A 25,003-nucleotide genomic window follows, 5' to 3' on the forward strand; every position below is an offset into this window, starting at 1 on the left:
ACCCACGAACGCTCTAAGTGAGAATAATAAATATTCAAGTAATTATGTCACATTTGTACTCTCAGCTCGATTCATTCATAAAATTATGAGTATTTTCCTCCACCGCCGCGCCGCACCGCGCTCCCGGCCCGTGACTCGTTACTACTAGTGCATTCATGGACCACCTCTCCGAGCTGTGGGGGGCACGGAGGGGGGCCGTCGGAGGCACGGGTGGGCGGCGAGGCGGAGGGGGGCGCCCAGGGAGGCGTAGCGCCGTCGCCTTGCCGTAATACGCGCCGGTGTTCAGTGCCTCATTCTCGTCGGCCGCGCTCGTCCTGTTGTGCGCTGATCCATGATCCTAACTCATCAACGGTAGGTGCTCGTTTTTCGCGCCTTTATTCGCGCTCAAGGCTCCTTCTCGTGCAACAATATGTCGCCATTCGTCCGCGATTCCCCTTGAAAGTGCGCTTCTCCCTTCGAAAATACTGTTTCTGTGCGCTGCGCTGCGAAAATGCGGCTGTTGAAACTTGTGTGTTTGTGTTTTTTAGCCCATGTGTTCGCAAAGGAGCCCCCGCTGAAAGGCGAAACCACGCGGGTCGGCAAACCGGGCAAGAAAAGAGCAGGTAAGCTTTCTCGAACTAAAAGAAACTTAGTTACGTTTTGTGAACGATTGAGTAAGGAGTGCTTGTGATGTGTAATTTTCAGCCGCGTTTTTTCTCAAAAGTCGGAAAATAATATGTTGAGAGTGAATATTATTTCGAACATTGTATCATGTCGATTGCCTAGCTTAGTTGCTTAGTGCGAACCACGTATCTCTGTTTGCGAAGCTATAGACCCCCTGTCATTCTTCCTTCTTTCTTTGGGAAACTATTATACCTACTTAATTTCAATCTTGAGATCTTCATTGATTTGTCTTCTCTGTCAGCAGAATATTCTGTATACATTTTAAGCTATATAAAGATGGCTTTTTTCCCTCGGAAAAATAAAATACGAGTAAAAATTGAAACATCTTCATGGAGAGATGTTGTTTTGCACTAAGACCATCAATATGAAGGAAGAAACCTTTAAACCTTCCCTTGGTTCGATCCTGATTTGACTTGGTTCCTCCTTAAGAAACTTGGTCCTCCAATTGTGAAAGAAGTTCCAGATATTTAGAGAGCCCAAGCACATATTTTTCTAAAAAGATTCTTGGGTTACTACTGTACAATACTAAATAAAGGAAGTAAAATTCTGGTATTTTCTATATAAAAAAAAATGAAAAATGATTTTGTCAGTTTCTCTGTTTAAAGACTGGAAATCAGTTTTTGAAAGGTCATCGTAGGTAATTTGATTTACCTTCGGTATATTAAATGCAGTTCTTAGAAAATAATTATTGTAAAATTTGAAAGTATGGTACTCACCGCAACAGGTATATGCGCAGTTGAGGCACCAAGTGGGAGAAAAATCAATGAGGCTACGACAGAGGACAGAATTTAGTTTCACGTAAACTTTATCAGCGTCTTTTAAAAATTTTCGGGCGGAAATTGGAAGTGAATAAAGTAAAATTGCGTTGCCGTATTTTCATTTTTTGCGGTTGTTCATCATTTTTTTATACATTGACAAATGAATTCGAATTAGATCTCTGGTGCTGAGCACCAGTTTCCTGAACTCAGTATGTCTGATTTAGTACCCCAACAAAATGGAAAAAGATAGAGGAAATAAAATTAGCGGACCTAAGTAAGTGTCCAATATTTTAAGATTCAGCAGCATACTTCACGTGACGCAAAATATTTTCTGATTTATAGGTTCGTGATTCGGTGATTTATGATTTTATGAGTTTGCATGTCCAACTGTGATATGATGACCGGATCTGTGAAAAGAAACCTCATCTTCCGGGAGAAATTTTTTCTTAACTTTTTGCAAATGCATGGAAGAAGAAATTTTAGACATTTTTATGTAGAAGAACGTTGTTTAAGTGTTTGCAAAGATTTAAGGAGAAATTTTTCCTGGCAGATCCGGTTGCCCCCTCACATATCCCGCCACAACTACGTTTTAAAATTTCGTCCGGCAAATACTAGCAGGTTTAAGCAAGAAAATTAATCAATGCTTATACTGTGGAATTATTGCTTTGTCCTTCGTTTTCGCTCATCTCAGATTCAGTTGGAGTAAAGTGTGGTCTTCCTTCAAAGGACCATTTTCCCAAAAACAATTGCGAGTGTATTGTGCAGTGATAAGTGAGAGCGCATCCACTTGATAATTCCTTTTTCATTTTAGCTTTTCTTTAAAAAATTTGATGAATATTAGTGTCCGTGTTTTGCCAAGAAAAAAATTGTAATAATAAAAAATATTCGTTTGGAACTGGAGAAAATGACAACGCTTATAATTTATATATAAGTCAATTTTCTACGCAAATTCGAAAAAAAAGGTAGCGCGCGTTGGATCTCGTTGGTTTCCTTTCAAGAAAGCAAAATGCGACGAGAAATTTTCAACATAACAAATCGAAATACGTGTTTTGCAACTTGGACCATCGAAGTGTTTTCATTTCATCGCAAGAGTTTCGACGACTGAGCAGACTTTCCCGAACTGGCCGCCGCGCCGGTCTGAAGCTATAAGACTCTTTTCCAGTTGTGCTAGAATAATTACCATAAAATTTACTCATTTGTGGCCTTGAGCTTAAGATCAGTTCTAAACTAGCGGTCGTGGCGATCAGCAAAGCTGTTTTTATTGAGAAATTCTGAGAAAAGGCGGCCGCGCTTTGGCAAAGGGAGAATTAGTAGTTTATCGTACGCTAGAAGATTAAAAAAAGAAAGAAAAAACCCATAAAAGGGAAATTCGATTTGGGACAAAAATGCCTCTTAATCGAGGGTAATTTGTTTCAGTCTTACGCTCATTAAAAATACACGGATTAGAAAAAATCTGGACCTCAGTCCTCTAATGTTTCCAATCGTCTCATCAACATGATCTCCCCCTTCCCTTCACCACCTTTTAAGGAAATTTTGTTGAAGATCAAATATGATTTTGAAAATAGGAATTAGCAAACACTAGATTTTTCGAGGTAGCGCATGGGCCATATAGTAATCATCAGGACGCTCTTTTTCGGGGGACAGTCCCATTTCCAAATTTATGCATATGTTAAGAGGTGTATTATAGGGTCGGTCCGTTAGGAGAAAAAGAAAAGAAAAAAAAGAAAGAAAAGGAGTGAAGCAGCGAGGGAAAAGGTATGAAAATTTCAGGTTTGATCGGTGGACACCTTTGCAAAGCTGACAACTTGCAAAATCGCTACCTTCTGGTAGTGTTTCAGGAGAAAATATTAGTAATCCTCTTATTTCGAGGTAGAAGAATACATCTTAAAATTTCAGCACTGAATCGAAAATAAAATTTGTATTTACCTATCCGTGTAACTTTATGTATAAACGATACCCGTTATTAGCTGAACAATAAAGCCATCTGATGAAATTCTGTCTTGCTCTAAAATTCAACAGGAATTTTGGAAAGTAAAAAAAATAAATGGGCAGAAGTTGTGTACAAAGTAATTTAATGATGAACATACCATGATAGATTCTATTCATACGATGGTGTAATACAAGCGCGTTGAAAAGTATAAGCATCGGCTCATTCACTGACATCATAATGTATAAAAAGCGTTATCGTAGCGAATCGCTGACCACACCAAAGACGGGAAGAGGAGAAACTTCAAAATTAGGTATTGTCACACGCACCGTATAATGTTAAATCCTCGAGGTTTTTTTTTGTTTTTTTGTTTTTTTGTTTTTTTGTTTTTTTGTTTGGTGGTTTTGTTTTTCTCTCTCTCTAATTAATTTAAATAATCTAATGCTGATCATGCGAATATCAGACTAATGAGTGGGCGCTATCGTGGAAAGCCACATAAGGAATTACTTCTGCGATCAAACAATCAATCTGCCTAATGGTCACCGAATAGCTGAGTCTTTAAAAATTCCGATGACAACATTAAGTCGGTAACTTTCATTTATCAAAATTAATCAGAATAATCACACCGGTACACAGAAAATGGACAAAAATTGTCGGAACGAAAGCTTGCACCAACGACCCATTTGCTAAGACCCATTAAACAGTACCATGACATGACCATACATATATTAAAACCCTGGCATTACCAAAATTTCTGAGAATTGTCTCTTATAATATCAAATGCCTAATTAACTGATACCTCGGCAAATTTTTTTGTCAGCCAAAGAAAACACAGGGAGGAAAAATGAGGCAACAGTTAAAGTTGAAAGAGAAAAAAAAATTGCGCCTAAAATTGAGGAAAACTAGACTTACTCGAATCCGCCAAGCAGAGGTATTTGTTTGAGACTATGACAAAAATAGCTTTCATAATCCCATATAGTTATTTCAGTGCCTCGACCTTTTCTCCATAGTTTAATTTGAACACATCCAACTTCATATGCCTACCAAGTCTTCCGCATACAGAATATCCATCCGATCTCATTTATTTTTACACTTAATTTTTCCAAATTTTTCATGATATTATTATTAGTCACGATGAGGGGTTTAACCTTCCTTCCCTCCCCCTTACATTTCCACCCATGTTCTTATTTACATGTCCTTTCGGTATTAGCCGGATTGCGATTCACTGAAAAAAAAATTCTCGGCGTTTTTACCACGGTCCGTTGGTACCTTTACCATCTCACTTTTTTACCAATTATTGGTAATTTTACCAAAGCAGACTGGTAAGCTTACCTAAAAACTGGTATTTTTACTGTTTTTTCAGATAAGAATACCACCCTTTATTGGTAATCAATTCCCGGTAACTTTGCCATTTTATCTCGGTAATTCTTACCACAGTCGATAAATAATATTGGCGTTTTTACCAAGGTCCAGTAAAATTACCGAGAAGGTTCAACAATTTTACCGAAATTTCTCGGTAGAATTACCAATTCCATAAATGGTAATTTTACCAAGAAAAAACTGGGATCAAATAGAACCCTGAATTCTTGGTAATTTTACCCTTTTTTTAGTAAATACACCGAGATTTTTTTTTCAGTGATTAAGAATCATGCGATCCCCTCTTGCAAGTAGACGGACCGCTCATGTTTTTCCAGGCTTTCTTATTTTTCTTTTTTATTCACTCTGGAGTATGTGCGAGAGGAGACTGCAATTTCCAAAACATTTCGTGAGAATACTGTTGTCAGCTTTTGGGTAAGGCCAGGATTAATTTGAAAAAGATTGCATTAGAGCTTGCATTCTTGACTCATTAATGACTCATTAATGCTCAGAGCTCGGCTCGGACTGAGCCCAGATATTTCTTCCGTGTTTCGAAAAAGGTCAATCTTTTTGACGGACTTCGGAGGTGAATGAGACGGCAGCGTTGCCGTTTTTTAGATATACTTTTGGTCGGATCAGCGTCAATGAAACGGATGTATAGTGCTTTTTTTCTTTTCTTTTCTTCTTTTTACAAAAGCAACCGCAAGAAGAGTGGGTGATTGGAAGTTAATTCCAGCTTATAAATCAAAGGAAACGACCCAAAACTCTCAACTGCGGGGGAAAAGTGCCACAATGTGCCAATAAGGCACAATTATTTATACAATGTCTCAACACTTGGAAAAAGTGAGGGGTCGAAAATTCGGAAAAATTGCTTTACGTTATCTTTATAGACAATCCCTCGAGTTAGTCTTTCCATATGAGCATATATCTCAGTTCAGATCTATGCACTTGAAACGAAAAATTGAAATTGGAAGTTACCGATTTGGGAGTCACCCAACACGCATACGCTCCCTCTTTCGTCCCTCCACCGAGCAGATAGGTTTTATCCATTTTCAAATGTGGCGCCAACATCTGATTTCAGCAGCTTGCAGTTTTCTCAGATTTGTTGCATTACTCTCAGAAAATCGTATTTTTACAAGCCTACTTTTCACTTACACATCGGAACGGGTTAAGAGCAGTGGCGTGGCGTGAATTGCGATCCATTGATTGTTATGCCATAAATTTATGGAAAAGGATCGATAAACAGGGTATTCGCAGCGAACACATTAACAATTGATTCTTTATCATAAGTTTAAATGGCATAACAATCGATACATCGCAATTCACGCCACGCCACTGGTTAAGAGGCCGTTCAAGTATTACATTAGCCACCTAGAGGGAGGGAGTCTGAGCTTGACTTACGGGGTCTGTAATAAGGGGGGAAGGAAGGAAATGCCTATGTTTGGGCGAGCATTCCCCATTTTTGTTATAAAGTAAGATCTTGCAATATAAATAATTTTATTAGGAAATTTTTCAGGTTTTCTTCGTTTTTTTTTAAAAAAATAATAGGGGAGGGGGCGTCAAAAAGTTGGCCACAATGACTTGCGTACCTTAACAGCCCCGCACAATGTAGGGCCTAGCAGAAAATGGGCCCATCGAGGAACGAAGAGACAACCGCGGACCAGGAGGTAAGTGGGCGCATTTAAATCAAAATGACCTATGTCCATTGCAGTATGAGCCCTGTCATAGACGCGCTCTTATCGACCCCAAGGCTCAAGACAGAATGGATATAGCTCCTTTTAATTTTAATACGTCAAAATCGGCGACAGAGTGGACGCAAAATCGCGAGCAGGCAGTTAAGGATGACGGATGACAATCACATTCCCGATGCAGGGAGCGAGATGCAGCGCATAGCGCCGAGAGGATCGTGGAACGATTTCCAATCTTCTTAAAAATGTAAATAAATAAGGGGCTTGCGCCGCTCGAAGGCGACACGATTTAAAGTTTCAGTCGCGGAACAATTCGGAAAATGGCTGAAAAAGCGTCCTTGAACTTCACGGATTCACCCATGCAATCGCCGAGACGCCGCGCGCCGATGGGATCACGGTCGGCAACGTTGCCATGACAACCAAGAGGGGAATTTTCGCCTTGGAACAAATAGATCGTTAAAATCCGATCCTGATTTTCTCGTGAACTCGGCCTTTATTCTCGGGGCTCACCAAACAGATGGTTGGTGCGCAACGAGGTCATCGTTGGTATACAACCTATACTCCTGATACTAGTGTGCTGGTTACACGCTCAAATTTCCATCAATTTCCGATCAAATGGTGGCTGGTGCGCACCATCTACCATCAAATTTCTGCGGCCTGCAAAAATTTGATGGTAGATGATGGAGCTGTGGGGCTCATCCTGCATCTGATTTCCACACAACCGTGCTTATTTCATGCTTATTTCAGTCAACACGCTGTTTTAATTAATTTTATTCATCAATCTAGATAACTATCGACCGCCATCTTGGTCATCATTTTGATCGGAATTTGACGGGAATTTGATCGTGTAACCAGGCCATAAGCGAATTTTCGCGTCCATCCGATCCGATCGTCTCATGCTGGCATCACACGCTGAATTTAGCAGCTGAATGTGGGAGTCAACAGTCATCGCTCAACGGCTGAAACGCTAATTCGAGTTATTTTCATCCAGGTGTGTATCAAATCTATTCGAATAGTTCAGACGAATCCAACATTATCCGATGGTCGCTGAGAATCGTTGCTGAATTTTGCGCGACGCGCACATAATTCAGGCATCAGGCATCGATGACTTCCACTCTCAAGCCACATTCAGCGCGTGATTGTCGCATTGGATCGGATGAAATTTTTAACATTGGTGCCATCAGTGGAGCGACAGACCCCTCCACCAGTTTGGACCCATCATCGAGCTCCCCGCAAGATTCACCAAACCGCCAGTGTTTCATGGAGTACAAGTTAAATCTCAACGATGACCTCGATGAGCAACAATCATCCGTTCGGTGAGCCCGGAAAACGAGGATCGGGTTCACGAGGAAATACGGATTTGCAGGATCGGATTCACACGCTCTACCCGATCCCGATTCGACGCAAGAATACGCTTACGAGGGAATTGGTGAATATATCGGGAAGCTCTCTAGTAGGTCCATACTGATAGATGGGTCTGCTGCCCCACTGATGGCATCGAAGTCAGCAATTTCATTGGATAGAACGGATTGACGCCAAAATTCGCTTATAAGGTCTCGATACACGATCAGATTCAGAACCAGAGCCGGATTAAGGGAGTGGCCACATGGGCCGCGGCCCATGGTGGCAAATCTAGGGGGCGGCAAATTTTGCGATTTTTTTAAATGTAGGTATAAAAAAATCGGATTTAGAAAAAAAAAGTACAAACGAGAAAAGGTGACTAAATCTCTCATTTCCTGAGAGTATGGTAATTTCTAATTTTGTCGTCTCTTAGTGATACAAGAGACAGCACCTTTAATTAGTCGAGTTAAGAGAGAAACCTAACACACAATTTGGCCTGGACTTAGGGAGAAATGATGACGAGGACTTGAGATGAAAAGGAGAAGCCCTCGGCGCGGCAATCGGAATGTAACACATGTTAGCGCCTACAAGACTGCACGAATACTTCACGCATTGCATCAAACACAGTGCGGTTATTGTGGTCAGCGTGAAACGGATAGCGCCTACAAGAATGCACGAATACTTCACGCATTGCGCCAAACACAGTGCGGTCAGCGCGAAACGCACAGCGCCTACAAGACTGCGTGAATACTTCACGCATTGCGTCCAACACGGTGCGGCCGGCGCGGCACGGCGGCGGAAGTTAAAATCATTAAACTAAATTTTGTGTTTGTTCTTTCATAATTTTTTCGTTCATTTCTTATGAATGGAAGGCCTTGTCCATTAGATATAGGTTTACGAAACTTGACTTTCGCGCAAAGTTCCGTCACCTTTTGCTACTAGTGTTGACAGGGCTTTCCCAAAAAATGTGTTCAACACAAGTAAACGCGTCTAATGCACCCCTCCCCCGCTGGCACGTTCACTTGATGGTTTTTATTGGTGTTTCAAAACGAATGAGAAGGGGGCGGCAAAATACAGACGGCCCATGGGCGGCAAGTAGGAAAATCCGGCCCTGTTCAGAACCAATTCTGATCAAAGTAGACGTGTTGATGACTGATGGTCACCATGCAACACTCCTTTTTGATCAAAATTGGACGAGCCGTCAAAGTTTGATCAGAGTGGAGTGCCGCTATCCATCATTTCCTGTCGCTCGAAAAATTTTCCGCCAAATTTTCATTGTATAACGAAGCAAAGTATCGATTTTAAGACTAACGACTCCCGACAGTTTGATGGTAATTGGTTCGGGAATTTGATCGTGTATCGAGACCTATGCACTCGCCAGCGCGGTCAGTATTGAAATTCTGATTTCATCATTAATCGAAGATTTCCTCCAACATTTGCCAGTTGTTGTCCCTAGTGTCATAGTATAAATCTGTGTTAGTCGATGCTACTTTGCTCATTACTTCAAAGAGCTGTCGCTGAAGTCGTTCCGGGAGTGTGTTGAACACTTTTTTTCATGGGCGTGTGTCATAGATCAACTGATTCCTGATTCTTTGAAACGGTGGCAACCTGGGCGAGTGGTTGAGGGGACAGCTAATATCCTGTTTAGTTATTCCGCTGTTGGGATGAGTATCGTGGTCAGGAGGAGGGATCGCGCGGTGGACAGAGGGATCGGCGCACGGTGGATCGAGTCAATTAGAGAGGTCGGACGTGAAATTTTTGACTAGAACTGCGAATTTTTATGTTCATTTCGTCACATTTCCTCATTTGAGGGGTGTTTCTTGAAGAAAATTTGACGAGAAAACCAATAGAGCCACTTTTAGAACTTCAAAGTCTTGAATAAACGGAGTTATAAGCGTTTAAAACTTCCACATTTTGTCCGACCTCCCCCATTGGCTCGCTCCACTGTGCGGCGGCCGATGACGCGCAGGTCGTGGACATCCATCACCGGCCAAGAGGCAATAATTTACGAAAACTAAGCCCAGTTGCTAGATCGCCGAGGAAAACTCTCACCGAAGCTTCATTAGATGCAAGTGGAAACTGGTGGTGATTCCTTGTATGGAAGAAGAGGGGGAGAGCACTCCAGAATCGGGGTTTGAAGGTTGGAAATCGGTTGATAATCAAAAAGTAGGTAATGAAATACGCATTTAACCGCTAGGTTATTTATTATCATATTTAACCGCCTATATTATCCCAAAATTGGTGTACCCTCCATTTTCTCACATGCCAAAATTTGAATAATCGTTAAAACCTATTCTACATCGAAAATGATGGGGGAGGGTAGTTGAAGTATTTCTTGATACCCGCGGCAGAATCCTTTGCCCTCCGATGCACAATTGGCTCCACTCCACGGAGAAGTGGTTCCCTTTTAAGCTCAATAGATACATCGAAACTGGTGGGGAGGTGAAGATATTCTTTCTCTCCCACCGCAGTCGAAAACTTGTCGTGGAGGAAATCTTTTTTAATTTTTTTTTTTTTTTTTTTTTACTTTTTCTTAAGACGTTGTCTCAAGATAATTTGTATACGCACATCCAGGGGATCATAGAGAAAAAAAGGAGGTGTTCGCATTTCAGGCATCTTGGATTTTTTTGATGACGTAGCTCGGTGCGAACGACTTTCAGCATAGATTTTCTTGGAAATGGTGTAGTTAATGGAAAAAATTCATCCTATAAAAAGTGTTTGCAATTATATCATGAGTTGATTTAAGCCAAAAAATCGGACGTTATGGTCCCTTCTTCATACTTCAAATTCCCGAATTTGCTGGCCATGCTGTACTGACCTACGTCATGGGGTAAACAATCCTCAAGATGCAAACGCTTGTGCCCGGGGATAACGTTTTCATCCGGAGTGTGGAACGCCGCGCCGTATTATTTGCCCGGATGAAAATCCCCCCTCCTATCCGATAAACTGTCTTTCACCCCGAGAGAATTTCCCTCTCCCCGTACTGAAGAGAGATTTTCGTACAAACGGCGTTCTTGTTCTTTTCCAGTTCTTGGCCGATGGCTTGGGATTACAAGTCTAGGAGACCCGATTGCGGTGCGGTGTACCTACGTGTGTCTGTGTCGCGACAGGACGGGGCGGACGCAACGACAGAGACAAATTCTAGTGCACTTGCTAAGCTACTATAATTTTCAGAGGCGCCATGTCGCCTTGTTCCGTCGCGTCACGTCGCGTCGCGTCTCCTCGTCACTTTGACCCCCGCTCGCTAAGCAAAAGTGAAAATTTGACGTCGGGTCTTGGCGTTCCGATGCAACGTCTGTCACCAGCGTCTGCGGTCTCCCTGACTTCGGCACGGGTCTCTCTCAGGCTGCCGCTTTTCGCGGGAAATTCCCGAGTTTTGAATCATCGACCCCATCCATAAAATTTGGTCGTATTTTGGCATTGCCAATCGTTCTCCCGAGGTTTTAGACGGAGGTGTAAGAAAAAGGAGATTACCTACAATAGATCGCACTACTTACAGAGGTAATGTTGCCCGAGCGCGAATAGTTGCCTATTCAAAAAAGGCATATTGTGTACCTTCATAAACTGTGATAAAGCCGATAACGATAGCGTAAATTTATTGGCACATATAGCACACTTCAGGTGCGCCTTCAATTTGGCCGCTTAGACCATAAACATATTAAAAAGCGCGAATAGTTGCCTGTTCAAACCAAGAAAGTAAAAGAAACATTATTTCCCTTCTTGTGGGGCCGTTCCTAAACTACGAAACGCACTTTTTCGGCATTTTTACCGCCCTCTCCCTCCCTCCCCGCCTTGTAACGCTTTTGTGACTTAGGTCCCTTAGCTTTAACACGTTAAAACAAAATGGCGTAACCCTCTCCTCGACCCCATCCCTCTCCAGAGCTTTAAACAATGAAGGGACGGTCCTAGGCTTTTCTGAAGCCAATAAAGAACGCGTAGACGTATTGGCAGATAAAGCCCACTTCAGATTTGCCTTCAATTTTGCCGCATTGGCAATGAACATATTGAAGAGCTTAAATAGTTGCCTATTCAAAAAAGGCACATTATGTCGCTCCATAAACATTGATAAAGGCAGTAATGAATGCGTAAACGTATTGGCAGATATTGTACACTTAAGATTCGCCCTCTATTTTGCCGCATAGGCAACAAACATATCACGGAGCGCATCATGAACCCAATGAAAGATATAGTCCCTTATGTCGTGTCTTATTTATATATGCTCCAGCGTCATGAGTCTTTTTTGATGGTCCTTTCGAATTTTAAAGGTATTTTATCACTATGATTGGCAAAATCGCAATCTGAAAAATATCCGTCAGCGTAAATTATAAATCTGTATAGTTGATCGTGGGTGGTTCTTGCTTTGATTTTATTTCTTTTCCCGAGTTTAAAATATTCGTCAAATCTTCAACTTTTTTTTCTTTCTTTTTTCTTAGCATTGTTGAGAAGGGTCACTCGAAGATAGTGTCGCTCTGTCGATGGATAAGAGTAAACACTTGTCGGTTCAATCTAGCAAACAAAAATGAAGTAGAAACGTTGGCCTACTTTTCCGTGTTAGAAAAAATTCAACGATCTTATTAAGACAGACAGTTCCATATCAGCATTCTAATAAATGCCACGAGAGCGCAACCCTTGTATTCGAACGATACTGCTGCTTGTGGCTCTTGAAATAGCTCCACTTGATTTGACGAGTATTTTCTGGTATATTCAAAAGGTACACTTTTCTCTGTTCAGGACTCCGCGTAGCTGCGCGCGCATTGGTGTGAGGCAAAAACTTCTGTGTCCTAGACCTTAAAAGTTCGGGTAAATTAATTTTACCTGAATTTTGAGATCCTAAACTGAGCTTTTTTTTTTTTTTTTTTTATTATTTTTTTTTTTTTTTGGGGGGGGGGGGGGGGTTACGTCTGTTACGTTTTACTCAGAACGTGAGTAAAACATACTGAGTAAGTTAATTTTAAGCTCAAAAATTTAAAAATTCTCACGGCACGGAATAAAAGAGGTAAGGATTAAGTCCCATCTGTTGGATAATATGCAAATTTCCAAATAGTTCTAATAGTAACCCAATTAATTGTGTTAGTACCTAACTAGTTGTGGCAGTACCTCAATAAATTAGGTTATTAACTCGAATGTACTCCCAAAATTAATAGGGAATGTCCATATCATCCAACAAACTGGGGTAGTCCCGCAGTGTTAGGGGATACCTAACCTCTAGCATTCTTCTTCCGTGGAGGTATACGGAAAGAAGTCTTCGGAGCGAAGGATGGTTACAGTTTGGCAACGGGGCTGCTAGTGGGTTTCCGAACTTGGTGATGTCTTGGAGTTGGAGCTGCGAGTCTCCCGCATGGAGCACGGAGCATCCAGCATCCAACATCCGACATGGAGCACTGAGCGATAAACTCGACCGGTGCGCGGTGTCGCCGCCGCTGCTCGTGCTGCTGATTAAACGAACGCCAAATGTGAAGTTTATGGAAAACTTCCTTTTGAGCGAGTTTCGTCTTTGGTCACACAGGCCCACAGCCACAGGCCACGGCTAGCTCGCGCTCGTTCCGCACACGAAAGCAGGCGCCCGATCCGCAACTCACGTGGTCGCCGCGCCACCGCACCGTCCCGACGCGACGTCGCGCGTCGCCGCCCGTCGCCACTTCCATCCAGCAGCGCCGCCGCGCGCCTCTCGCTAGAGACTTCCTTTCAAAGCTTACAGAAGGGCGCCCACCAGACGGACTTTGAAAAGCTCCTTTTCGCTGACTACGATCGATTTTTGTCCACTCACCTCAGTGAGAACATGATTCCCGGTGGTACTCGAAGAGTATAATCTTCGTATGTCCCAGGTCAGGTGCAGGTGGTGAGAATGTTAGGTTGGGTTAAGTTAGGTAGTGAGAATGTTAGGTTAGGTTAGGTTAAGTTAGGTAGTGAGAATGTTAGGTTAGGTTAGGCGATGAGCATGTTAGGTTAGGTTAGGCGGTGAGAATGTTAGGTTAGGTTAGGTGATGAGAATATTAGGTTGGGTTGGGTGATGAGAATATTAGGTTGGGTTGGGTGCTTAGAATGACTGCAAATACTCTAGATTGGTCAGCTGAAAGCCAATCGATGTGACGTTGCACGCAATCAAGCTGCGTTCAAGAAGTGATAAAAATTTAGGAGGTGCCACACTTCCACAGTGACGGCGCGTTATGAGGCGAATGGGGGCAGCCGCCTCTCCAAGTCCTGAGAATTTTTTGAGACGCCGAAGGGTCAACCATGGACACGTGATCAAACTTCTGCGCCCTTTCTTTCAGAAGCATCAAAGAATCCGGGGAGCGTCCATAAACGAAGCATCGATATCTACGAAGAGGGTGGCTGTTTAAGGCTACCTGGCAAACCTCTGTACAAAAGGCTTGGAAAGGAAGAGGTGTTCTGACCTATGGGAAGAAAGGGGTCAGAAAATCAAATAAAATGCTTGACGTCATTTTCATAAACGGCCCGCGTAAGTAAAGCGGAGGCTGTTGGATTAAATTATACGAAAAATAATGTTACGGCTACCCGCATGAGAGGCCAAAAAATATCTGCCTACTCCTCAAAATCGCCTCTCTCAACTTCACAGTTCTCTGTTCCGCCTGAGGATGTATGACCGACGCATTCGGAGGCCTCGAAAAAGAAGACGACCATTCATTCACAATCCGAACGAACATTTTCGGAAAAACATCTGGCAACAGGTTTGCGAGACGGCATCGGCTTATTGGGCACGTTAGCCGATGACGCGGCGGGTACCAGCTGAAACGCAGCTAGGAATGTCCACACGTAGTGGCCACGGCCTGACTTTGGAGCAGTGAACAAAGATGGTCATAATACAGACGTATGGCCTTAGGATCATCGGGGTGGGGGTGGGATGGGGGGGAGGAGAAAAAACAATAGGCTAGGTGGTTTGCGGGGTGGGCCGGTAGGGTTGGGGGAGGTGGAGTCGGGAAGAGATTAAGGAGCAAGAAGGAGTAACGAGTTCATCGGATCTGCACTTATTTAGAGCTGAGTGCACGAAGGCAAGCGCGACAAAGCGGCACGACGCGACGCGACGCGAGATGCGACCCGCGGATTCCGAGCCGAGAAGCGACCGACCGCGCGTGCCACCCGCGGACGTCAAGTCGCCGCGCCGCGCCGGCCGGCACCGAGCTCAAACGCTAACTTCATTTTCCGACTCGTATGAAGCGGCTGGACCACTCGCTGAAACATCCTGGATTTTGATTCATTTTAATTATAACTTTTTTCAACGTCTTCTGCTACTACTGGTAGAGGGGAGAGGGAGGGGAGCTCTCTGAATTTTTGAAGCGATGACAGATTTCAGCGGCAGACAACAGACGTTGACGTCATTTGATGTACACCTGGACTTGGAGATTTTACCCTTTAATCCATTTTGAACCTAGGAAGTTTTCGTCATTTCGGCGGCCCGTTGAAGACGTCATCGCCTGGTTCTATGTATGTTTAGTACGTTTTCGTCACAAAAAAAAAAACCCACAAGGAATTGTGCGCGTGTAAGGGGGTAAGAGGGTGAGGTTAAGTAACCAGGTCCCGCATTTTTTCCGAAATCGAAAAAAGTTTATACGTTGCGGCTATCGAAACTCGTCAGTTTTTCAAATCTAAAACAACACGCATTTTTAATATATTTTTTATTTCTTTTATTGATGAACATAACTACAATGTATTCAATGTTTTTACATATATTATTAAATTGATTAATGAAGGGAATTTTTCCGTTTGATATTTTTTTTTTTTTTTGGATTTCTGAAAAAATTGAGGGATCTACTCACCCTAGGGTGGGTGAGGGGTGAGGGTGTGGGTGAGTATGATTCTGAAGACGTTAACAGATACGTGGAAGAGTGAACGGTGACTGGTCTGCTTGCTAGACCGACGACGGGTTGTGGCGCGGCGCGGCGCTTGGCTTAGGATTTCCATACAATGGCAACATCTGTCACGTTGCTTTCTCACTTGGGCCGAAAGAGACACGCCGCCCGGTGCTGCGCAACAACTGTTTCCCCGTGGGTCCCCCGGGGTTGGGCGTCGGGGCGCCGGGGGCCCGCTTTTCACCCAGGGGCAGGTCCCTCGGGAAAGGGTCCCGTCCGGGGATTCTCCGGGGGCCTCGCGCCCTCCAAGCGCCCCCACCGACCTGCGAAGCACCCGATGGCGCCCCGCGGAAACGCCGCCTCCCCTCCTCCCCGCGAACCCCCCGCTTGCGCTCCCGCTCCCAGTGCCGGTGCCTTAAATATAGTTTCCGTTTTGGCCATACGCGTTGCCAAATCTCACCTCTAATTTTTCTTTTTATTTCACTCCATCTTTTCCTCTTGTTTCGCCCTTGCTCCTCGTCTAAATGGACTGAGTTTAGCAGAAAGGAATCAAGCCACATCACCTATTGCCCAATTTAACGAGGCAGTTTAATTTTTCACGAATGAATGTTAAAGCGGATTCTTTTGGAAATTTTAAGGCATTTGCCTCGCACTATGTAGAAAATGCTTTGAAAATTGCAACAAAATCCGCACAACCGTATTCATGTAAAAAATTATATTGCCTGATTATATTTGGCAATAGCTGATGTGACTTGGTTCCTCTCTGCTTAACGCGGTCCAGATATCGAAAGGGTAATCCTGAAATAAAAACCCCAAGAAAAGATGAGCACCCCTCGCCGCAGTAAGAAGGGACCACCCCCGGTGCGTCACGTTTTTTCCGTCACGTAGAGTGTATTCGTTACTTTCGAGAAAATGTTTACTCCATATTCTCAAAAAAAATCTTTTGAAAATCCTAGAACGAAATCAAAAGTATCCGAGCAAGAAATATTAAATTTTGACCGGTCAAATGGATCGGAAAATTTGGAGCTTGAATCGTTTAGGCTTTTAAAGATAGTTATTGGAGAAGGGTTTCTTTTTTTGCGCGGGAAGGGACAAGTCACCTAAAATTTTCTTCCGGACAATCAGTTCCGCTGTTTGGCATGAGAATTGTTATTTTCTTTCGGATATCCCAATGTATCGAACTTCGAGATTTTTCCATCAAAAACTTAGAGGGAAGTATGTAAACATAGTCATGCTAAACTTCGAAACGGGCCAAGTGAGTCTCTGCTCGTGGTGCAAAAAACTATTATATGAAAATTGTACGTACTTTTTTGCACATGAGCCAGAGGGTTGTTTTTTGTATAGGTGCGCCATGGATTTTCTTTCTCTCTCTATCCCCCACAATCTCTCCTACCGGTCTGTATGTATTTAAATTCAAATCTTTTCCTCTCTACATATGGAACAGGTTTTTTTTTTTCTATCCGTTTTTCTTATCTCTTTTTCTGTTTATTTTGAGAGGCAAGTGAAGTTAGGATTTATTTTGATTTTTTGTTGTTGTTTTTATTTGCATTTTTGTTCTTCGTTCGGACCGCGTTAAGCAGAAAGGAACCAAGCCACATCAACTGTTGCCAAATTTAATCGGGCAATTTAATTTCTTACAGGAAAATGTGAGTGCAGATTTTGGTGTAAATTTCAGTAAATTTTCTGCATATTACGTAGAAAATTCCTGAAAATTTTCGAACAAATCTGCACAAATGTTCTCTTGTAAAACATTAAATTGCCCAGTGAAATTTGGCAATATCTGATGTGGCTTGGTTCCTTTCTGCTAAACACGGTCCATTTATTAGAGGGAGCGAGACTAGTGTGAGACAATCGTTACAAAAAGTACGGAAAAGAAGATCATAGAACTGGATCTGATGGATCTTAGAATCTCTCAGATTCTGGAGGGATGTCAGCTCACTCTCAGAGGGTTGGTGCCCACCCAAAATTTGAGTGATGGCCTGTGAGCTACCTTTCTCTGCATGAGCAGTGGACACTGGGCAATTTTTTTTTCTATGAGAGTATTTCTGCATTTTCTCTCGGATTTTATTGATGATCAGCACTATAAAACCTGACAACGCTGTGGTACTTGTTGGGGCAGGCGACCCGGCCATTCGCGACCGATGGCCGATGGCGGGCTCCTTGCAATTGATTAATGCATCCGAAAGCATCGCCCCCTTCTCTCCCCTTCCTCACTAGTTAGTCTCTTCTCGGCGTCGTCTCCTTTTGTGGAAGAGCCCCTAATCCTTTCGCGGGAGGTTGTTCGGCTTTGCCCCATATTCGCCCAAGAGTCTACTAAAATGGCAAAAAACAGCCCGACCGCTCGAAATTCAAAAGCAGTCGCAGTCCTTACGAAACCACACGCTACACTTACCTAGACTCAGAGACTTAATATCCCAAGGAACGCTAGCCGCTCGGTGGAAAGTAATTAAATGTAAATAAAATAATAAGAGCACGAAAAAGTGCATGGTTTACTCAGAGAAAAAATATTTCGCAGTCCCACATTTTTTTTCCTCTTTGAACTCGCAATCTTTCGCTCTATGCTCAGGTTTGGAAGAAAAGTTAAAAGTCTGCCATCAGGCTCTTCAATAATCTTCCACTGAAATTAAGAAAAGTATTAAAAGAATGGGAAGTTTACGCTTTTTTCAGGGAATTAAAAACCTTATTAGTTTGTACGGCATTTTATTATCTTCATGATTTTTATAATGATGTTTGAAAAGTAAATTTTGGGGGGTTTTCACCGACAAGAATGCTTAGATACTATTTTTGTGTCATTTATGTACTTTAATGTAAATAAAATGAAATAAAATAAAATAAAAAACAGAGGCCGTATTTCGTCTCTCCTATCATTGGATGTGTTGCTCACGCAACCCTTGAAGCTCCACTACAAAAAGGACAGACGGAAAATAAACACAATATTGACATAGAGCAAGGGAAAGGATGCGGGTTAATGACGGCGCAGAGATACAACTATTCGTACTTGGTGGATGTCCGTGTTGCGTCCGCAAAATTGAAGGCGCGATGGCGCGAGGCGTGCACTCGCAACGCTCCGCTCTATATTGCTTTTAGGGTGTCGCTCAGTTGTGAAGAGAAGTTAAAAAAATGAGGCCGGATTACGTCTCTCCTATCTTTGGATGGGTCGCTCGCGTAGCTTTTGAAGCAGCACGACAATCGGAAACAAGCGCAATATAGAACTAAAAGAAGAGAAAGGATGCGCGCTGGCGACGGCGCATAGATACAACTATTCGTGTTTGATGGATGTCTGTGTTGCATCTGTAAAATTGAAGGCGTGAGCTCGGTACGCTCTGCTTTATGCTGCTGATAGGTTAAATTCCTTAGTATTCCTTTACGGAACAGTATTTTTCTGTGTTTTCTTAGACATTTTTTTGTTTCTATCCTTTCTTCCAGATCTCCTGGTTATTTTTAGGATCTTAGTGTCCCATCATCAGGTCTTCCGATCACTTCGTGGTTCCTACTCGCGATAAAACCGATTTAAATTAAAAACTAAAACAAAATTACACTCTATATTTAAACTCACATCGCGAAACGGTGGGTTATCATGAGCGACGATTAATTACTAGCAGTACTACGATTCATTACTAGGGTAATATCCTCTGAAGTGTCTGAAAATTTCGAGGAAAATAATCCATGACTCTCCTCGAAAATAAATATTTTATGGAAGGAAATTTTGTTGACATTCGAATGCTCATACGACGTTTTTCCTTATCACGGCAGAGTAGATCCGTTGCCCTCTAGCTGCGCTCGTGGAAATAAGGTTGCTGTACTTATTCTTCTCAACTGAAGGGAAGTCACACATTTTCTCACGACCTGGCAACGAGGGTGACCATACGGAACCGGGCATCCTCTTCTCAAGTCAAATAGATGTGGCTCCTTCCTTCCTGATCAAACGAACCTTTATCGTCGCCCCTCTAACATAAGGACGTACATCTCAATTTCGACGTGGGCCCCGTGTTACTTAAAAATCCACACTCTCGAGGACTCATGCGGAAATTGAGATACACCCTTACGTCAGAGGGACGACACTATCTCTAACCTATGCCTATAAGAGCGTCCGAAGTGAGGCCGTGGGTGCATCAGAGAATGTTTGAAGACTTAGATTCTGGCTGAAATCGATCTCTTGAATGTAAATCAACTAAATAGATTATCACTGCACTGTTAAAAAATTAACTTTTAGGTGAACCGCGTACCTATCATCCTTTCGGGTTGAATTAAACAAGCGTATGGCATGAAACATATTATTTTAAAAATGAATCAGTAACAGAAAATGAAGAAAGGGGGTTTAAAATTGGCGATTTACTCCGTTCGTATGATTCAATCAGACAGCTAACGTTCCTGCAGAGGCGCTATTATCTAACGAGTTTCAGAATTCATGATTAGACAGGAGTTTCAGAGCTCACGACAGAAGCGGACCCGGCAATTTGGCAACATTGGGTTTCCTCCCTTTAAACCTATGTTAAATAATCGATTCTTGTCGGAGCACCTGGCCAATCTAAGAATCGATATCTTCCCATAGGTTTAAATGGAGAAGAACAATGTTGCCAATTTGCTGGATCCCTGAATGGTTCACGAGTTTCTGCCCCTCAGGCGGATCGGGAAGCAAACGGTTCAATTATGGAGCGGCGTATGACATGAGGAGAGCGTCGCTTATCACGAGGGGAGAAGCGGGGGGCCAAGAACTGGGGCGCGGGGAGGAGAGGGGGTTGTTGGGCCAAAAATAAATGTCTGGCCGCTGGCCTAGCCTCAAATGAGAGGGTGCGGCGGGGAGGGCGGCGTCAAGCTGAAATAATTAGCGTCATTTAATAACTTTACCACCGGAATGATAAAAGCGTGAGCTCCATTGCCGCGCTTGCCCAAAAATCTCCGCTTTTCCCGAAGTTTCCATTTGCTTCGATACACGACGAGAATAATTTCAGCCCTGAAAGATGATTATTCAGGTACCATAAATTCACCTGCACGGAGAGAAATAGAACCGCGCTGCGCACAAAATTTGTTTTAACTTCCACCGCATGCGGTGGAGTGCAGGGAAGCATGTCGCCTAGTAGAGGAGGTATGTGCGAAAGTACCGGAGGAATGTGCCGAGGACAGTCGCCGGCTGTGCCCAAGTGCGGATTGCAAGGGTTAGGCAAAATCACCATCCACCGCGTGTGGTGAGGTCCAGATTTTGGTGCTCAGCGCGGTTCTTTTTTTTCCGAGTGTACACGGGCATAATTAAGAGACCACCACCCCCCTCCCCTCTCCGAAGGCTGATCTTTTCATGTTTTAAAAATTGTGCGGTAAAAGTTATGACCATGTGTAACCGTCATTAATACCATCACGCCCGTGAGGAGTGAAAGAGCTCTTTCCCTTGAAAAATCCCTCTGTATAGTTATATGGAAAAAACTCCGGCTGTGAAAGCCGTACTTACAAGCTTTATAGGCATACCGTCGGTTCCATGCTCAGAGGCCGAAAGTTCCGGGTTCAGAAGCCGGAGCAACTTACGGCCGGAACTTTCGGCCTCCGAGTCTGGAACGGTCGGTATGTTCATACAGCAGTATAGCCTGTAAGTGCGACCTGCAGTATTACGTTTTTCCATGAGTTTGGAGAACTGTGATGCTGTCCTCAAATATTAATGAATTGAAACGCCTCTTTGAAAATTTTACTCAGTTTGCCAGTCAAATTACTCAGGATGCTTTCACTAAGGTAAAAAAATGGTTAAATTTGGCAAAATTCGATTGTATTGATGATATCTATCAAATTTTTATTCTTCGTGAGTTTTTTCATCTCAACGGTATTCATCATAATATGGAGTTTAATTCCGAAAATTCGGCAACCTGGAGCCAGAGTGCCATGCATGTATCGTCGTCCGATACGCTGTGCAATGTGGATTAGAATGGAGTTGCGCCGCTAGATGGCACTGCGGTATGTCATCATCATAAGCGCCGCGATGACGCAGACAAGCGACGCCAACAACGTTGACCAAAGACGTCGTTCCTAATTTGTTTTACTAATCAGCAGCGTCGCGACGCTCGGAGCCCCCACCCCTCTTGCACCTCTACCCTCTCCGACCCCGGCACCCTCTTCCTTTCTCAAGTCATGGAGCTCTTGCGTACGTCAGAGATTCACGATGTGAGCACTTTTTCTGAAATGAACTTTTCCATGCAGCACGATACGATGGTGCCACTGATCTTCTCTGAAACGAACTCCCAAGCTCAAAAAACCGCTCTAATTAAAGCCCGTAACAGAGAGGATCCCCCCACTTTGCTGAGAGTCTAACTCTGAATAAAGGTACTCTAACTCTGAATCCAAACTCTGCGTAGTCTCAGTGCGCAGATAGGGATCAACTACATCAGCAAGGTTGCCGTGATTTCAGCCTCGGAGTCCCCTTACTAAATGACAGCACTGCTCGTTTATTTGATCCCTATCTGTACATTTTCGAGAGTCTCATGAGCCCATGTTGCCACCCAGCGGGTCGATTGTTGAATCGTTATCGAATGACCTTGATCGATATATAGCATTGTGAAGATAGGGATTTATCGATCGAGATCATTCGATAACGATTCAACAATCGACCTGCAGGAATCGTCTCGGTGAGTCAAAAGATCAAGAAGAACATATTTCAAAAATAATAACTATCCATATTTTCCTCTTTCTCAGAAAAAAAATATCAGAAATTATTTGAAGCCTCAACATATGGGCCGATTGCAAGACCTCTGGTCAGGTGCTTGTTAAAGTGGTGGTTTGAGCTGACCAGAGCTTGACCAGAGGTATAGGTGTGTATGACTCCCGGTTTTCTTCAGGTCAAGTCCCGGCCAGCCTTTGTTCTTTCTCGCAAACCAGTAGTTAGGCTGATTGGCAGACTGACTGCTGGTCAGAGTCAGACCGCTGGTTTGGTAACCAGAGGTTGACAAGAGATCGTACAAACGGCCCTTAAGTCTATAATGCGTATTATAGAGCATTATCAATTTCTAGCCAATGAAATATGTTTAGAATATTTTATAACAACATTATGAGCATATACATTTGAGTTGTGCGGCTTTTACTCTAGTTGAGGAGCCAACAGCCTCGAATAGGCACAATTGGGGTATATTTAAGGGGTTTGAAGGGCCTTTAATACCCTGGTCATAACGCAAGAATTCTCCAACGGCATATAAACCACACATGGGAGGGCACCTGGCTCTAGGACTCAGTGCAGATTAGAGTGAAAAAGGTGTTGAGAGATAGGAAAAACCTATTTGTATGTGAAAGGATACTATATGATGGATCTGAGAGGATAAACTCACGAAGAAAAACTGAAGATGGCCTCGTATAAGAATGCCTTGATCACGATTACGGAATAGTGGGACCTATTCGAAACGAGCACACACACAAGACCGCACTTGATATTCGTAATACGCAAAAAGCTGCTCCCGATGTCGTTTTAAAATATGCATGGACGATAGAGGAAAATTTATACCGCTCAATTAATAAAAACAACGTGTTTTGTACGTAAATACATGGTTCTGAGTTTCCAGTTAACTGGTCAAGACAAAACACGCTAATTTTGAGATGGGCGGAGGTTTGTCAGTCAGCCGGCAAAAAAAAGAGGTAAAAAATCAGCACATTTGTACGTGATACTTGGAAAAGAACCCTCTAATAACAGTTTGAAAGTGCCTTGTCGGGCGCCTGTTGATATCAATCGGTCGGAAAGGTTATATTTAAGCAGGAACAAATCAAGCTCCAGATCAAATTTGTTGCTCGCTATGCCAAAATGTTGACAAAACGATGAGGACGATTCTCACGAGTATGATTTCTTACACTTAACAACGCCCAAATATCCAAGGTATAAAAGTTTTTGTAGACTTCTGGATCTCATTAGGGTTCTCTTGTTTTCGAGTTCCTATCATTCATGTAAGCTCTTTGATTCCATACATTTTCATTTTTTTCGTTCGAGGTATGTCTAAAGATTTTTCGGGCTGATTTTTCTGGTATTTCAGATCTTTTCGGCATCAGGGGTGTAACTTGCTTCTGCGTAATTTTCATCTAAGTTTTCTTTCATACCTCTATATTATTGATTGATTTTTCTGTAATGTCTCAGGATATTGTGTCGTTTTTAGATATTTTACCCTCTTTCTTAAAACATTTTGTGAGAAAAAAAACAAATCTTTGATATTTAATCCGCTGAGTATTAATTACGCATCGTCCTCCATGGAGGTCCTGCTGGGTCTCGGCGAAAGCAATTCGAATGTAAATTTCCCTATCTTGCAAAATGTGTAATACTGATGAAAGTCACCGAAAAACAACGATTGGGCAAACAAAAAACATGTTGGAGAGGTCGGTAACGAGTGAATATTTGTATAATAGAATGTACCCTTTCCCTTTCTCTCATCAATTTGAGTTGCAGTGCGTATTCATTTATGTAATGGCGTTTTTTTCCTCTCTATTTTTTTCAGAGTGTCAGTTCGGGAAAGAATTTCGGGAGATCGGTTCTTCGTGGTATCTGGATCTGGGCCCTCCTTTCGGGGTCATGTACTGCATGAAGTGTGAGTGCTTGCCGGTACGTACGCATTTACTTTTCCTTGTTCTTGTTTTATACAAATAATGAGATTCATAGATTCCACTCGGTCATTTGGACGCCAAGAAAATACTTTCTAAAAACTTTGAAAAAAATAACCGCCAAAAATTCTCTTTGCAGTCGAAGGCGGCTCTTGTGGTTGATTATCCAATACTGAAGAGAAAAAAATGTCGGTAAAACCGAACTTTTTCGGATGACATGGAACCTAGTTTTGTTCGATTCAGACAACCGCATTGTTCGGTCTACTCAGCCAAGCTATTCGGTCTATTAAACCAAACCTTAGGAATTTCTGTGCAAGGTTTTACAGCTTATGAGGTGAGGAATGCTGAGAATTGCTCAACTGCTTGGACACGAGTCATGATTAGGCTAATTTCAGTGTTAACTTCCAGAAGTAAATTTTAGGTTTCAGGGGCGACGGCGGTAAGGGCTGAGGGGTCACTGAAACGTACTGTCTCTGTGCGCTTTCGCGCATGAACGAACGCGTGGATCCTGATGCAGGAAGAAGGAAGGCGGGATTGCTCTTGAAGTAGATACACACAGGGTGATTCAAAAACCCTACACCACCATCAACCGGCATTACGCCTGCAACTTTTGAACCAATTGAGATAGAGACTTGAAATTTTGTGAGGCCTCCTGAACTAGAGGAACCTACTTTTTGCGCCGGTTAAAATTATAAGGGGATCACCCTAAAAAGGGACAAGAACCATGGGGGTGGTGCGGGACCTTTGGATCACCCTGTATATCGAGTGCGAGAAGTGCTCTCGGCTCGGCGATTACGCACGAGGCTGATTGTGAGCTTCGATCCTGGCTCTTCGGCGAGGCGCCGCGCGTTGTTTGCACCATTGAATGCTAATTGCCTTATAATGGCGATTGTGATTTCATCGTGTCTTAAT

At 42.9% G+C, this 25,003-nt stretch overlaps 1 protein-coding gene across 1 annotated transcript in view; it reads left to right on the forward strand.

The window, feature by feature from the left end:
* Positions 1–271: 271 nt before the first annotated feature.
* Positions 272–25,003, forward strand: part of sog (short gastrulation) — a 76,400-nt gene continuing 51,668 nt past the window's right edge. The window contains exons 1-2 of the mRNA XM_072303723.1: positions 272–602; positions 23,989–24,092. Of these exons, the coding sequence (XP_072159824.1) occupies positions 491–602; positions 23,989–24,092 (216 nt within the window). The 5' untranslated portion in view covers positions 272–490. The remainder of the gene's footprint in view (positions 603–23,988; positions 24,093–25,003) is intronic.

This window comes from Bemisia tabaci, chromosome 1, assembly GCF_918797505.1.
Source record: "Bemisia tabaci chromosome 1, PGI_BMITA_v3".
NCBI classification, from domain to species: domain Eukaryota; kingdom Metazoa; phylum Arthropoda; class Insecta; order Hemiptera; family Aleyrodidae; genus Bemisia; species Bemisia tabaci.